General features: G+C 43.0%; 1 protein-coding gene and 1 long non-coding RNA gene across 3 annotated transcripts in view; one reads left to right on the top strand and one right to left on the bottom strand.

Annotated features, from left to right (window-relative positions):
* The window catches only part of CCDC93 (CCC complex scaffolding subunit CCDC93), an 85,462-nt gene that overhangs the window by 27,038 nt on the left and 42,249 nt on the right, over positions 1-16,175 (bottom strand). For both annotated transcript variants that reach the window (XM_082397890.1, XM_082397891.1), the window contains exons 12-13: positions 6,649-6,765; positions 2,967-3,029 (exon numbers count right to left, since the gene is read on the bottom strand). In XM_082397890.1, coding sequence (XP_082254016.1) covers positions 2,967-3,029; positions 6,649-6,765 — 180 coding nt within the window. The remainder of the gene's footprint in view (positions 1-2,966; positions 3,030-6,648; positions 6,766-16,175) is intronic.
* LOC309631492 lies at positions 6,774-11,886 on the top strand. The gene is made up of 2 exons (XR_014246309.1): positions 6,774-10,961; positions 11,287-11,886. It is a non-coding gene; the product is annotated as an uncharacterized lncRNA (long non-coding RNA).

Here is a 16,175-nt window from a genome sequence, read left to right on the forward strand (position 1 = left end):
AAAACCATGATTCCAATGTGCCTGCAATGTGTATAAAGGAAGGTATACATTGGATGAACACAGGTATAAAAGAACCTACATGTTATTTGTATATGCATGAAAATTTTCTGAAAAGAGTCACAAGAAACTGGTCACCCTCTGGAGAGAGTAGCTGAATGCTTGGGTTACAGGGGGACACCCTTCATACTTTTTGAATTTTGAACCACGTGAATGGGTTACCTATTAAAAAAAAACAAGTTAAAGAAGTTCTAAGAGTTCTAGCTGAAAATGGAAGACCAAACACAAGCTGCAGCAAGCTCCTCTTGCCTCAAGTCCTAGAAAGTCCAGGCGATTCTGCTGGATCACAGGAGTTGGGTACCTCGGGGACAAGGAAGATGGCAGCAGAGAGGAAGGGCCCGTGGAGGACTGCCGTGTGGACCCAGAGGACGCAGGAAGGCCTGGGGTGCAGGGCTGGGGTCTGCATCAGGACGAGCCAGCGGGCTACGCAGTGAAGCCTGGCTCCCTTAACCCAAGAGCTGGCGCATGGGTCCCAGAGGCAGGGCAGCCCCCAGAGAGCTGGCAACACGCGGCAGCAGAGACGGTGCCCCAGCCCCGAACATCAGGTACCACTGGCTGATCCCACCAAACAGTGGGACCCACCCTTCCAGAATAGTCACTGCATAAAATGGACACAGAACCCATACAGTTGGTAACAGAAAATTTCAGAATCAACAGTAAGCACACCATGAAGAATTATCAAACATTTGAAGAAAGATATAACCATAAAAAATGTATCAATTCAACAAATGAATTCTGATCTGAAGGAATAGTTTATAGATCAAGAAAAACTTCAGACACAGTTAATGCCCTCAGAGAGGCAGGACAGGATACTGCATATTTAAAACAGAATGAACCTCTCACGTACAAAATCAAAGCTGTGATTGCTGAAATTGAAAGCGCACAGGCTAGAACCTGGGGGCCTCCGCTAACGCAGGGGCCTGCGGCAGCCCCCATCCCCCCGCCACACGTCAGGGCTCCCTTCTGTCCTCTACCTTCCGTGCTCCGCTTCACTTTTCCTAAGGTTACTGGGAAGGCAGATCTTGCCTGTTTTCCAGTGCTACCAGGTTATCCTGCAAGGCAGGTTTTGCTGAAAAGGTAAAACCTGGGCACACTGGCATGAAAGGGCTCAGGGTGCTCATCCTGCCCAGTCCTTGCCTTGAACAGATAAGAAGATTGAGGCCCAAAGGCAAAGTTCATTACTACTGATTCAGGTTCACAGTGTTCAGTATTCTGACCAAATCCGTCTTCCATGTAAGTTGTTCAGCACTAGGTTTGGGACAGCCTCCCATTTTTCTAGACGGGAATCAGTTTGACTGCCCTCCTAGACAGCAAGCTCGCTAAGAGGTCATTGGTGCCAGACTGTTAGCCGTGGAATCTGAACGGCCCCTCGGCTTTAGTTTCTCCAGCTGCAGAACAGGGATATCAACAGTGTGTTGCCAGGGCTGTTATGAAGATTCAATGACTAATACAAATGATGTGCCCAGAGCACACCCAGCACACTGTAACGTTAGCTGCTACTGTTATGTGAGGATAGGAAGACTATCTCCTATTATTGACTTAACTCATACCTTCCACCTTTCTAGCACTTGTACGGGGCTCAAAAAATATTTGATTTAGTGCTTAATACCAAAAGTGACTTGATAGCCATTCTGGATTTATATCCTAAGACAAGTAAGTGTTTTGGGAAATTGATATCAAGATGTTTTGCCTTTAATCTCTTCCAGATTGTTATAGAAAGATGGATCCATGACTTGGCAAACTTCAAGCCAGGGACTGTGTAGCATGAAAAGTAAGACAGCCGCAGGGATTCCACCCCAGGAGTTTGCCATCTAATCCAGAAGGAATGGAGTCACAGAATAGTGTAAAGAAAGCTGATGTGTCCAAATGCAACACAGGCATCTTTAGAAAGAATTTTTTGAAAAATTCCTCTAATTGTCATCCTTGCGTCTGCCCTTTTCAAACATTCTGACAATAATTGAAGCCACCAGTCCAGCTCAGAATTACAAAGCTTTGTTGGGTTTATAGCAAAGCAGTGAACTAAGTGCTGCATACCGCTAGAGAAGTGACAATTTTAAAGGGGCAAATTTCATGTGAAATTAAAAAAAAAAAAAATAGGGACTGCCTCGGCTTCAGAGATGCCTTTGAAGGCCAGTCCCGCTTCCACGTGGTCCAGAAAGCACTAGGTGGGGCCCTCGCGGGGAGACCCTTGTGAAGTACAGCTGTAGCCCGAGCACCAAAATCACAGTGGGTAGAGCTCTTCAGACCTGGGTGAGGATTAGCTTTCCATGGAAACAGGGACAGAAATAAAAAGAACTAAACTCCTCGCATGGCAGAGCTGGTATCACCAATGTTTGTTTTCCTCGCCTGGCTTCCGAGGCAGTCGCAAGCGGGAGGTAAGTATGCTGTGATGCTGACGGAGGACGGCACGGTCGCCATCTGGGTCAGGACACGGACCACAGGGTCAAACAGACCCGCAGCCCCTCTTCCATTCCGCCTAGGAGATCACCGGCAATTGTGAACAACAAATTACACCCTCTGTAGTCGTGTCATCTCACAAAAAGAAACCTTCTCACTCTCAAGGAATCCAGTGTTCTGGAGCAGGGGCCCTTTACTGTGAAAGACGCACCGTGTTCTTCAAAGTGGCCGCCTTGCCTGTCAGGCCCACTGTCCTCAGGAAGCCTCCCTGACCCTTGCAGCCCAAAGCGATCTCTCCCACCCAGACTCTGATGGCTTAGAACACGGCAGTGGGGATAAACTGATGGCTCGAGCCATGCACTACCATGTGACTGTCCTTTGTCCCCAGATGGGCCTGAGCACTGAGGAGGGGATGGTGACCCCTCCACATGGACTGATGATGCAGGCATCCCATCAGCAGTGCAGGTCAAACGACTACCAGCAAGACCCATGGAGGAAGGAAACCTGCTCACCTCTGTCAGGGTTTTCTTTTTTTCCTCGTATCTGGCTTGTAGGTCGGAATGACTTGCCTGCAGCTGTAAATGAAAGATAAAAGACATCTGTTCTCATCTGATCCTCACAATGGCACAGATATGGGAGGTATCTGCATTTCACAGATGAGAAAAGGGAAGCTCAGAAAGATTTAAACTAAACAAATATGGACGTTTTTGACTCAATTAGCACCACCTACATGTCAGGTGATACACTAGGTTTTCTGCGTAAATCCTAACAGTGAATCCTTACTAAATTCAATGGACGAAGACATTATCCTTATTTAACAGATGAGGAAATAAAGACTCAGAGGGGTTAAGTTACTTTACTAAAGTTTCGTAGCTGATAACTGATAAGGCCTGGGTTCAAATTCAGGTCTCACTTCCTTGTATGGCTACAATCACTTCAGTTAACAAACTTGCCCGTTCACAGGATACAAACTGCATTGCTGCACTCGAGATGCTAGCATAGAATTTGACTGGATGGCAAACAACGCCAGACAGAAGAAAGGATTCAGGACTTCAACGTGAAGAGAAAGAAAATGAACTACCTTTACTGCTCCAAGTTATACAATCGTAAACTTACATCTCAAAAATGTCATTTCCCTTTTCCTTACAAAAAAGGTATATCTTGTGCTGTCTATGAACTTTTAGATATCTGAAAACATTCCATTCAAAGCTCAAAGCGTTTGTTACATTTCTACTTTTGAAAAGGGGATGTGGTAGAAAACCACAGTTAAGTCTCATCAGACACTTTGGTTGTTACCTGCGTACAAATTAACAATGAGAAATTGTATTTTGTATCTCAACGATTATTTCAAAGTAACTCAGCCCATTAAAAACATTTATTTATTTATTTATTTATTGGCTGTGCCGTGTGGCTTATGAGATCTTAGTTCCCCGACCAGGAATTGAACCCGGGTCCCAGCAGTTGAGAGCATGGAGTCCTAACCATTGGACCGCCAGGGAATTCCCAACTCAGCCCATCTTTGAACCTGTAAGCAACCTATTAAGAATTATGTCACCTTCAGAAATCATTACTCTTAAACTGTGCTTCTAGTTACCAGTCTTCACAACTGATGAATTTCCAGCCAGGCCTCTCAGGAAGCCACCTCAAGCAGAGGGCAGGAGAGAGAGGAGGGAAGCAGGGGGGGCTCTGGCTTCTTGCTTTTCAAAGTGTGCCATCTGTGCGACGAGGACTTTTATTAACCTGTCTGTGTCACCAGTAGATGAGAGCATTTCTGGAGAAAGTTTGTTTTTCTCTTGAAATCCTAATGACTTAACTCTTGAAGCTCCAGGAAGTCTTCCTGCTATTTTCGCACCTGCTTCACCGACCTTCCTGCCCCCCTCTCTCCCCTGCACCCACCCACCCATCTGACATGTACCCAAGGCTCTGCTCAAATGAGGTGTGCAGTGGAAGGCAAAGAGCATGGCACAGGCCTTTCCCTCAAGGAGCCGAACCAGTAAACTGGGGATTAAAGTGTGAGAAGGGCTGGGTCACAGACAGGCCCCGGGGAGGCCAAGGAAAGAGTCGGCTTGCTCATCAAGGAAGGAGTCACCGACAAAGACACACGGGGGCTGGATCCTGACAGGGAAGACATCGCTTCTCTTTAATTAACGAATCACAGATCTGCCCAGCTTTTCTCTAACAGGGGCTGTCCCAATAGCTTAGCTAAGTTTTTGTCTTGCTGGAGTCCTCCATGATTCTCCCATCTCCATCTTCTTCTTCATCATGAACCCCGAGACTTACCCCCCAAACTTCAGCTGCTGGTTAACACTTCCTTTCTGGATTCCTCTTTCTTCAACCTCAGGTTTCTTGTCAGCTATCTACTAGCTGCCTTCCTGCTCTATGCCTTTGGCAGCATATTCCCCTATTGGACCATGTTCTTCATTCCTTCTCCTTCTTTTACTCCTCCTTCCATCTCTCTGTTGGGCTAAGGCTCTCTCCGTGGTTCTCAACACCAAGGTCGCAGGAGAATCCTGGTCACTTTCTACCCTCGTGGCCTTGTAGGAGAGGTTCTTGGATTTAAAGAGTTTGGATTTTCTCATATACTATTGGTAGAAGTATAAATCAGTAAAACAATTGGTGAATAATTTGACAGTTTCTAGAAAAATTGAAAATGCATATTTTTTTGATCCAGCAATTCCACTTCTTAAAATCCGTTTTACAGAAATATTTACATACTTGCACAAAGATGACTGTACAAAGATGTTCATGGTAGCATAAATTTACAACTGGGAAAAAAGTCCTGGGGAAAAAACCTCATAAATTGAGGACAGGTGAAATAAACTACAGTACATATATACTGTGTATATATACGATGTTCTTTCATCAGAAAGAATGAGGTAGATCTATATGTTCCAATCTTGGTTCCACTGCTAATAAGCTGTGTGACCACAGGCAAAACTACTTCACTTCTGTGTCTCAAGTTCTTCATTTGTAAAATGAGCGTAATAATAGTACCTCCTTCACAAGAATGGTGTGTGAACTGAATGAGTTAAATTTTTTTTTTAATTAATTAACTTATTTATTTTTGGCTGCGGTGGGTCTTCGTTGATGTGCACGGGCTTTCTCTAGTTGTGGCGACCGGGGGCTACTCTTTGTTGCTGTGCACGGGCTGCTCATTGCGGTGGTTTCTCTTGCTGTGGAGCACGGGTTCTAGGCGCGCAGGCTCAGTAGTTGTGGCCTTAGGGCTCTAGAGCACAAGCTCAGTAGTTGCAGCGCACGGGCTTAGTTTCTCCGCGGCATGTGGGATCTTCCCGGAGCAGGGCTCGAACCTGTGTCCCCTGCGTTGGCAGGTGGATTCTTAACCACTGTGCCACCAGGGAAGTCCCTGAATGAGTTAATTTTGAAAAGCACTTTGTAATTACTCTAAAAAAAAGTCCTTATTAGACATTACTATTACTGACAGAGAGATATCTGTGAAAAACAAACTCAATTTTTATAACCAGACAACCCCCTCTCCCCAGGTGAATGAGCATATATAAGAGCTTGCAAAGCCTAGGAAACAGTGGGTTGCTCTAGGGAATGGGACTGGGCAAGAGTACAAGGGGATTCCCATTTTTAACTTCATACAGTTCTATACTATTTTGTTTATTTACAGTGAGCTTGTATTATCCCTATAATTTAAAATTAATGAGCTGAAGCATTTAAATTTATAAAGACAGAAAAAAATGATGTATTTGTCTAGAGTATGTCTCCTCATCACTACCTTCCGACCCCTGAGAGCAGAGATCGTAACTTGTTCCTCTTTCACCACCACGGCCTAGTTCAGTGCCCAGCACAGCGGTGCTCAGCTAATCTTTGTGAATTAATAAACGCTCTTCTTGCCCTGTGATCTTCTTCTAGAACAGAGGTTGGCAGATATTCTCTGTAAAGGGCCAGACAGTAAATACTTTAGGCTCTGTAGGTCTCAATTCTGCCACTGGAGCTTGAAAGCAGCCACAGAACATATGTATACAAGTGAGTGTGCATGTATTCCAATAAAACTATTTACAAAAACAGGTGGCGGCTGGACTGCCCGAGGGCCTGCGAGTGTCGACCCCTGTTCTGGAATCTCCTTTGACCATTCTGACATGGAGATCTTAACTCCTTCCCCAGTTTCTCTCTTCTTGAAGAATGGTTTTATTTTACTTGAATAAAATTATGAAAGAAAACACTCACCTCTTCCAGTTGTTTGGTCTTCTGCAGAATCTGCTTGTTCAAGGAAATCACTTTATGACGATGTAGTTGGGAGGTTCCTAATTTTTCTGGACTTTCTTCCGCTGATAGCTCAGACTGCTGTGGGAAACAGACGGAAGACCCAAAGGCTTTAATGAGCCCACCCCAGTGCATTAAGACAGCCCTGTCCCTGCTCAGTCTGGGCAGAACACTACTGGGCAGCCGGTCACAACCAAGCCAGTGGGGCCCCGGGGTCCAGTGCAAAACCCAATTCAGAGAAGAAGATGTTGACCCAACGACCAAAAGCCCTATTAAGAGAGTCTACATTCCTGGCACAGTGAACAGCATGTGCAGAAGCACAGGGATAATATAACTGCGGTTAGGTTGATAGCACATAAGCAATAGGTCCTCATCAAAGGGTCTCAAATAGAGGAATAACATGGTCATCTTAGTATCTTCATTAAGACCATTCTGCAGTTATCCAGAATGATGAATTGATTCACTTTCATCAAAGTATTATAAACATATGGTTAAAAAGTTTAACCATTCGGAAGCACTTACAATGAAAAGAAACAGTCTCTCTCTCACCTTATTCTCCCCATCCACGGGCCCATTTCTTATTTCTATTCCTCTGGTGTTCACAGAGGATAGATTTGAGAGGGGTGAGAGTTGCTGAGAGGGGCCAGGAGGAAGGTGCTGAAATTGTGTAAATGACGAAGGGATGGAGAAGAAGGGCTGGACAGGACGTAGAGACTGTCAGGACGGGAGGTGAGGAAGGGAGAGATTTCTGGTTGGGGTGATGAGATGAACATAGCAACGTTACCAAGAAACCATGCAAAGAAGGGGGCAGCTTGGCGCAGATACTGAAAACAAACACTTGCCTCAAGACCCCAGAGAGGGAAGTCCCAGGAACAAGAAACAAGAAGTTTGACCCTATTCCAATAGGCATCTTTAAAACACTTCTTGGGTGATCACAGAATAGACAGCTTCAATGACCAGCCAATGAACACCCATTATAACCACACTGCCTTCTTTACTGGAAGTACACCAATTCCAAGCTAATCACTGATTTTAAGCCCAAGCACAACGAAACTGTATGAATATCTGATTTTCCCTGCATGTTTTAACAGTGATCATGAGCTTCAAAGTTTTGGAAGGTTTACCTCTGGTGGAAAGAGACAGAAAAGTGAGACGGAGAAGAAACTGGATGGTACAGTCACCACTTATCTTGGTTAAGGATTTCCCTGAATAAGTCAGAGGCACTATTAATAGAGGATAAGTTTTTTGCTGCTTAATGACTCTAGAGGTGGGAGTCAACCGGCAAGATACGGCTGCATAAAATGGCAGGAAACATCATTTTCTACCTTGTGAGCTGCTAGGCCATAAAGGAGAACCAGGCGTTACAGACTAGCTAGCCTTGAGACCAGGGATCTTTGGAGAATGTCAACTAACACACTCCAGCTTATCTGAATTTCTTCATTCTGGAGTTAACTTTTAAAATGCAATTAACTCTGGGCACATCAAGATATTTACAACCTGCAGTCAAGGGAAGGAGAACTGTTCCTGAAAATTATTCGAGAGCGTAAAAAAAGGGGGAAAAGGAACGAGCACTCCCTCTTGATTTTCCAATCACTTGTCAGAAACGTAATTATAATTAACTGATTATATCTCCTCCACTTGGACTACATCATCCTGAACTATGTTATCAATTTGGCCACTTTTGTCTGTTATATATTTAGTAGCTTTCTTCTTATAGTTCATTTCAGATTTGGGTTTTAACATCCAGCTTAGATTCCCTTGATACTGATTTCCAAAATGTCACTGGCATATCCTCAGAGCGTTCTGCTTTACTAGCAGAATTACGTAAACCTTCCGTCTCATGATTTATTGATGTCTGAAATGGAATTAATTCCCCAATCATAGGAACTACCCCACGTGGTAGGTCTCTATGTTTGATGTCAGGATTATCTTGAGTGCCCTGACCTCCTCTGGCTGTCTCTCTGGCTTTGGATCAGGTCAAGCTGTGGGCAAGTAGTCTCCAGGGGACCCACGTCTCGGTCACCTCCCGGTGAGACCTCCCTCCTCCGGTCTGTGGGGGTGAGGGGTAGGCACATACTCATTCAGTGCTGTCCTGCACCTTTGGCATGAGTTGGATGATGTCTCCCCCTCTTAGCATGCCTTCCTGCTGAGAAACTGCTTTTATGGCCAAGGTCCCCAAAGAATGAAAACTGCATTTCCCACCCAGCTTCCACACCCTCTCATCAGTGTACCTGGCAACACGCACAGCTTTGTTTAAGACTATGACCTTTGACTTCACTTCCAAGAACCCTTCCTGCAGGAAAACCAGTAGCTAGCTTGCAACCTGGGAAGAGGACTTCCAGGCTAGCTGGCTATTCCTCCCCACTGCCCCTGCCTCTCTCTCAATTTAAATTTTTAGCCACATGGTCCCTTAAGATCCTTTCAGGGGGTCTTTGAGGTCAAAATCCTTTTCATAATGATACTAGGATATGATTTTTTTTTCACTCATTCTCTCATGATTGTACAGTGAAATTTTCCAGCTGTTATATGACATGTGACGGTATCACTGCTCTGATGTTAATATGTAATGCATTTATCATTGTTATTTGTCAATGAACTAATATGTAAGTTTTTAGGACCTCCTCAGTAATTTTTAAGGGTTCTTATAGGGTCCTGAAACTAAGAATTTTGAGAAGCATTACTTTAAGGGGCTGGCTCTCTTGGGAATCTACTCACAGACTGGGGCAGCCTCATTACCCTGACTCCAGCCAATGCAGTGGGCCCGCCCACGATACTGAGAGGGGAAGCGCTTTCTGATTCCACCCTCACTAGACAGCTGCTTCAACCAGCCAGAGAGAAAATACTTGTAGTGCACCGACAGGATGCTCAAGTCTCCATACGAACGTACTATTACATCTCTGTTATGACAGTGTATGTCCCAAGCAAACATGGGCTTTCAAAACCCTTTCTCTTGCTGCCAGGTAGCAATTCTCACTGCTCTGTGCCGCCCCTTAAACGTGCATCTGCAAAGCACTCATGTACATGTCAGGCTATTAAGTGCCATTTCCGCATCTGACATTTCTCCAGTGCAATTAAAATGAATAATATGCACACGAACTGGCCCACCGTACATATAAATTTGTGAATTCCTCCATTTGCCCGAGTCTAGAGATGGTGCTGTGCAAACTGCTTTATTTAATGGGAAGTTATTTTTGTAACAGAAAAAAAATCATTTATTCCAGAGCTGAAACTGAAGAGAGTTCTTAACCTAGTCAACGGAAAGCTGATTGCTCTATATTTCAAACACACTTTTTATTAAGTAACTGAAACTTTTCATTTCTTTCCAATACCCTCCTCAAAGCCAAAAGAACTAGACCGATGAGGGCAGCAACAGGTCTTTGAAACAGTATGGCTCATCTGACATTCTGTTCACTGACAGTCACAGTGGGAAGAAAACTGAAGATCACCAAGTTGGATCCTAAAGGATGAAACAAAGTTGGACGGATGGAGAAAGGAGAACGGGCTTTACAGCCAATCCTGGACAGAAAAAAATTAAGTCCCCGGGGTATATTAACTGATTTTTACTTGAAAAGCCCAACATCTCTCAAAGAATGCCAACCATCTATAAATATTCCTTTGTGTTTACATTAGAGCAGGGGCTAAAGTGCCAATCTAATTTTGTTCAACAATTTCAGATTAAGAACGTGCTTTCAAAACCACAGCGTGGATTAAGATGACTTCTAGTGCAGATTCAATGTTTTCTAATAACTGACAGATGTTTGCAATTTCTGTTCTTAGGGGAACCAGATATAAATGTCACTCGATAATATTAGTCCAGTTCAAAATAGTAAATTCCTAAGAGAAACAAAAAAATGATTACTTTAGCTAAAACTATATACTTTCATAATGAAAGAGACCCAAAAGGTTATCTACATATCAACCTTCCTAATACAGGAATCTCTCCTATGTCATCCCTCTCCCATTCCCCCACTAAAATATGGCTACTAAGCTGTCAATAATAAAAGATCCTTATCTCATGAGGGTGCCACAAGTTCTCCATACTGAATAGATGAACTTCAGTTTCTGGACCTTGACAAACCCTCCCACTGAAAACAAGTAAACAGACAATATAAAATATTTATTTTTTTAATCTTAAAAAGAAAAACCTATGTGCTAGCAAGAATGTAAGAAATCCTAAAAGGCCAAAAAGTTAGTAAAAGTGGGAATCCAAGAGGTAGGTGTACCCATGGAGGTTGGCTTTTTTCTTGAGAGTACTTGCCAAAACCAGTTGATCTCAGGCTTTGATTTTTTTTTTTTTTTTTTAAAGAAATTCACGTTCTTTTATTTATTTATTTATGACTGTGTTGAGTCTTCGTTTCTGTGTGAGGGCCTTCTATAGTTGCGGCAAGTGGGGACCACTCTTCATCGCGGTGCGCGGGCCTCTCACCGTCGCGGCCTCTCTTGTTGCGGAGCACAGGCTCCAGACGCGCAGGCTCAGTAATTGTGGCTCACGGGCCCAGTTGCTCCGTGGCATGTGGGATCTTCCCAGACCAGGGCTCGAACCCGTGTCCCCTGCATTGGCAGGCAGATTCTCAACCACTGCGCCACCAGGGAAGCCCTCAGGCTTTGATTTTTACAATTCAACAACTGCTTTGCATAATCCTTGACACAGATGTAGGAGGAAAAAAAAATCTGCAATGAGATTCTGTGACAACAGATTTGCCCTTGTGCAGTTATATAATCTAAATTCACACACTACCTGGATGGTCCAAAAAACCTACAAGTCAAGACTATGTGTACAATGGGCCTGAGCTGGGGTGTGCCCAAATGCGTGTCAGAGCAAAAGAAAATCCTCTCTGGAAGAACAGAGCTTCAACTCTAGGTCTCAAAGAATTTCTATAGATAAATTTCCAAGCAGTATGAACTGACAGTCAAAAATCAAAAGCATGGGCTTCCCTGGTGGCGCAGTGGTTGAGAATCTGCCTGCCAATGCAGGGGACACGGGTTCGAGCCCTGGTCTGGGAAGATCCCACATGCCACGGAGCAACTAAGTCCGTGAGCCACAATTACTGAGCCTGCGCATCTGGAGCCTGTGCTCCGCAACAAGAGAGGCCGCGACGGTGAGAGGCCCGCGCATCGCGATGAAGAGTGGCCTCCGCTGGCCGCAACTGGAGAAAGCCCTCGCACAGAAACGAAGACCCAACACAGCCATAAATAAGTAAATAAATAAATTTAAAATAAATGTGATTTGAATAAAATATAAAATCTGGTTTAAAAAAAAAATTGTGTCAAAAAAAAATACCTAGGAATAAACTTAATCAAGGAGGTGAAAGAACTATATTCTGAAAATTATAAAACACTGATAAAGGAAATTGAAGATAATTCAAAGAAATGGAAAGATATCCTGTGCTGTTGGATTGGAAGAATTAATTTTATTAAAATGGCCATACTACCCAAAGCAATCTACAGATTTAATGCAATCCCTATCAAAATACCCATGACACTTTCCACAGAACTAGAATAATCCTAAAATTTATATGGAACCATAAAAGACCCCAAATTGCCAAAACACTCTTGAGAAAAATGAACAAAGCTGGAGATATCATGCTCCCTAACTTCAGACTATGCTACAAAGCTACAGAAAGCAAAAACAGCATGGTTCTGGCACAAAAACAGACACGTAGATCAATGCGACAGAATAGAAAGCCCAGAAATAAATCCACACACCTATGATCAATTCATCTATGACAAAGGAGGCAAGAATATACAATGGAGAAAAGACAGTCTCTTCAACAAGTGATGCTGGGAAAACTGGACAGCTACATGTAAAAGAATGAGATTAGAACATTTCCCAACACCATATGCAAAAACAAACTAGAAATGAATTAAAGACCTAAATGTAAGACTTGAAACCATGAAACTCCTAGAAGAGAAAATAGGCAGAACACTCTTTGACATAAATCGTAGCAATATTTTTTTGGATCTGTCTCCTAAGGCAAAAAAAAATAAAAGCAAAAATAAACAAATGGGACCTAATTACACTTAAAAGCTTTTGCATAGCAAAGGAAACCACTGACAAAATAAAAAGACGACTGTTGGAATGGGAGAAAATATTTGCAAGTGATATTACCCACAGAAGGTTAGTATTCAAAATACATAACAGCTCATACAACTCAATATCAAAAAAACAAACAACCCAATTAAAAAGTGGGCAGAAGATCTGAACAGACATTTTCCAAAGAAGAGGTACAGATGGCTAACAGGCAAACGAAAAGATGTTCAACATCGCTAATTATTAGAGAAATGCAAATCAAAACCACAATGAGCTATCACACATCTGTCAGAATGGCTATCATCAAAAAGTCTACAAATAACACATTTCGGTGAGGATGTGGAGAAAAGGGAACACTTGTACACTACTGATGGGAATGTAAATTGATACAACCACTATGGAAAACAGTATGGAGGGTCCTCAAAAGCCTAAAAATAGAACTACCATATAATCCAGTAATTCCACTCTTAGGTATATGTCCAAAAAACTGAAAATGCTAATTCAAAAAGATACATGCACCTCAATGTTCATAGCAGGATTATTTATACAACAGCCAAGATGTGGAAGCAACCTGAGCGTCCACCAACAGATGAATGAAGAAGATGTGGTGTATATACACACACACACCCCACACACACAATGGAATATTACTCAGCTGTAAAAAATGAAATTCTGCCATCTGCAAAAACGTGGATGGACCTAGAGAGTATTATGCTCAGTGAAATAAGACAGAAAGACAAATACTGTATGTTATCACTTATATATAGAATCTAAAAAAACACAAATGCACAGATATAGAAAACAAACTAGTGGTTACCAGTAGGGAGAGGGGTTGGGGGAGGGACAAGATAGGGGTATGGGATTAAGAGATACAAAGTACTACGTATAAGATAGATAAGCAACAAGGACACATTGTACAGCACAGGGAAATACAGCCATTATTTTGTAATAACTTTGAACAGAGTATAGTCTATAAAATACTGAATCGCTATGCTGTACACCCGAAAGTAATGTAATGTTGTAAATCAACTATACTTTAATAAAAAAAAATTTTTTTAAAGTACCTGGCACTGAGAAGGCACTCAGGGTAGATTCTTCTGATTCCCCAAGACAGATCTGTGCCTCTAGATGTACAAAATGTTTTCAGATCCTGTCTCAGGGAGATGTTGACCAAGAATGATTTAGTTGCAGATGAGTCAAAACGGTGTACAGCTGATCAACATGCGGCATTGAGGAGAGTCCCCTCCTGCCTTTCTAGGTACCCTGAACCTTCCCTGGCCCAGCCTTGCCTGGCTCAGCTTCCTTTCCTTCCTTCTGGGATAGCAGAGTGGAAATATTTTGGGGACAGTCAAGCTTTTAGTTTTCTGCAAATCGCAGTACTAGATTCTTCTTCCCTGTAAAAATGAACGCTACGATGCAGTGAGCGTGTTGGTCAGTAATACCACGAAGCACAGCGGCGCCTCACCAAGTACATTCTGGGAAGAGTGTCACCCTCTGGAAACAAAGGGAGACGGTCTCCCCGGCCGGAGCCTGCTGACACTCATGAATTATATTATCTGGAAGCTTATTCACACTCCTCTTCCCTGCTTTACAGGAACCATATTAAATTGAGTTATGTATCTCAGGGACTTGCTCTGAAAAACACGGATTATGTACCATGTGACACTGTTGTAAGAACCTGTGAACTTTACAAATGAAAGAGAAGCCTGCACATCTTTTTTACTTCATTTTTATCTCTCAATGCCTGTCGACTTTCCAACCACTCGCACCAGGCAGGCTGTTTGACTCATTCCCTAGTCACAAAATCACTTTCACACTTCCATCCTCCCGAAGTTATCGTGTCCCTTTTCTTCACCAAGCAAAAATCCATCCTGATCTCAGCCTAATTTGGGTTTCTTTCAAGTGCCACCAAAGGCTTTCCTCCTGAGCGTTCCTCAATCCCATCTCTACTTTCAAGGGTTTCATTACTGAGGCCAGGAAGGTAGGGGCATGGGTTTTTACATGAATTGCCAGTGCCCTGTTTCAGCCCAATTTATGGCAGTAAGATTAAAAACAAATACGCTGTGGTGGGCAACCTTAACAGAGCCCCACAGTCTCTGCAAACGCGGTGGGATGCATGTAATTGCATGTACATAATTATGCCACATAAAACTGTAATGTCTGTCTGTGGGGAGGTGCTTCCTTTGCTGGCTTTGATGAAATAAGCGATGTTGGGGAGGCCCACCTGGCAAGGAACTGAGGGTAGCCTCCAGCTGACTGCCAGAACTGCTGACCTCAGCCAGTGGGTGTCAGGGAACTGAATGCTGCCAACAACCATGTGAACCTGGAAGTGGATCCTTCTCCAGTCAAGCCTCAGAGGAGACTGCAGGCCAGGTCAGCACCTTCACTGTAATCTTGTAAGAGTCTGAGACAAAGGACCCTGCTACACTGTGCCAACCACCGACCCACAGCAAGTGCAGTAATAAACTATGTTATTTTAGGCCACCGCATTTGTGTACTATTCCTGTGCAGCAATACATAACTAAATTCAGAGAAAGAGAAAAGCAGCCCCTGACATCTGAGAGCTAATCTGGTACTCTCAGCAAGGCCTTGATGTTGCTGGGAGCTGGCCTGCATGTATACTAGGCTTCGGTGTTAAATATAAATAATTCCAGAGAACAGCGACATCAGACAACCACAAGGACCGACCACTCTGTAATCATGCTTGTACACGGACAAAAACCGAACATTGTTCAAATCCCCTAAATGATCAAACATCCCCATATACCAGATAACACGGGCATACAAGCTTTAACCTTGATTCACTTCCCTCGTCTCATAGATTTCTTTAGATTCCATTCACTGAATTGCCCCTCCTTAAGGCATACAACACAGAGCAAAGCTCTACTTTCTTGAACCTTCCCCCAAATCCCCTAAAACAAGTCTGAATCCCATAAGTCTTTCCTAATGCCTCCTTACTGAGATGCTGTATGATTCCCCATTGGTGTGTGGTCTCCCTCACTGCAACCAGCAATAAACCCAACCTGTTCAACTGTGGGTATGTTCCTAGTGGTCTCTGGCTGGAGGACACTGACAAGACTATAGCAAACAAATAAAGCAAATAACAAAAACAAAAAAGCAAACATGATTTTACCATGGAACTTGCATAAAAATAGAAGTATAAACCAATAGAGCAAGAAAATGCATAGTTTAAATTAGATCTAAAATACAAAAATATAACAAAGTATCTCCAAATGAGTATAAAGAAGTTATTTGGTAAATGATATTAAGTGGGTAGGAGCAGGAAAACTAGGCTGGATGTACATTTAGACTAAATAAAAATGAACTCTACATAGGTTAAAGGATTAAACATAATAAAAAATGAGCTGAAATGTAATGAATTACTTTATCAGATCCATGTAAAAACTATTTTGAAGATTAGAAACATGGAAAATGTTTAGAATTTGATGTGACCAAAAAA

This window comes from Balaenoptera borealis (genome assembly GCF_965194805.1).
Source record: "Balaenoptera borealis genome assembly, chromosome: 6".
Taxonomy (NCBI): Eukaryota; Metazoa; Chordata; class Mammalia; order Artiodactyla; family Balaenopteridae; genus Balaenoptera; species Balaenoptera borealis.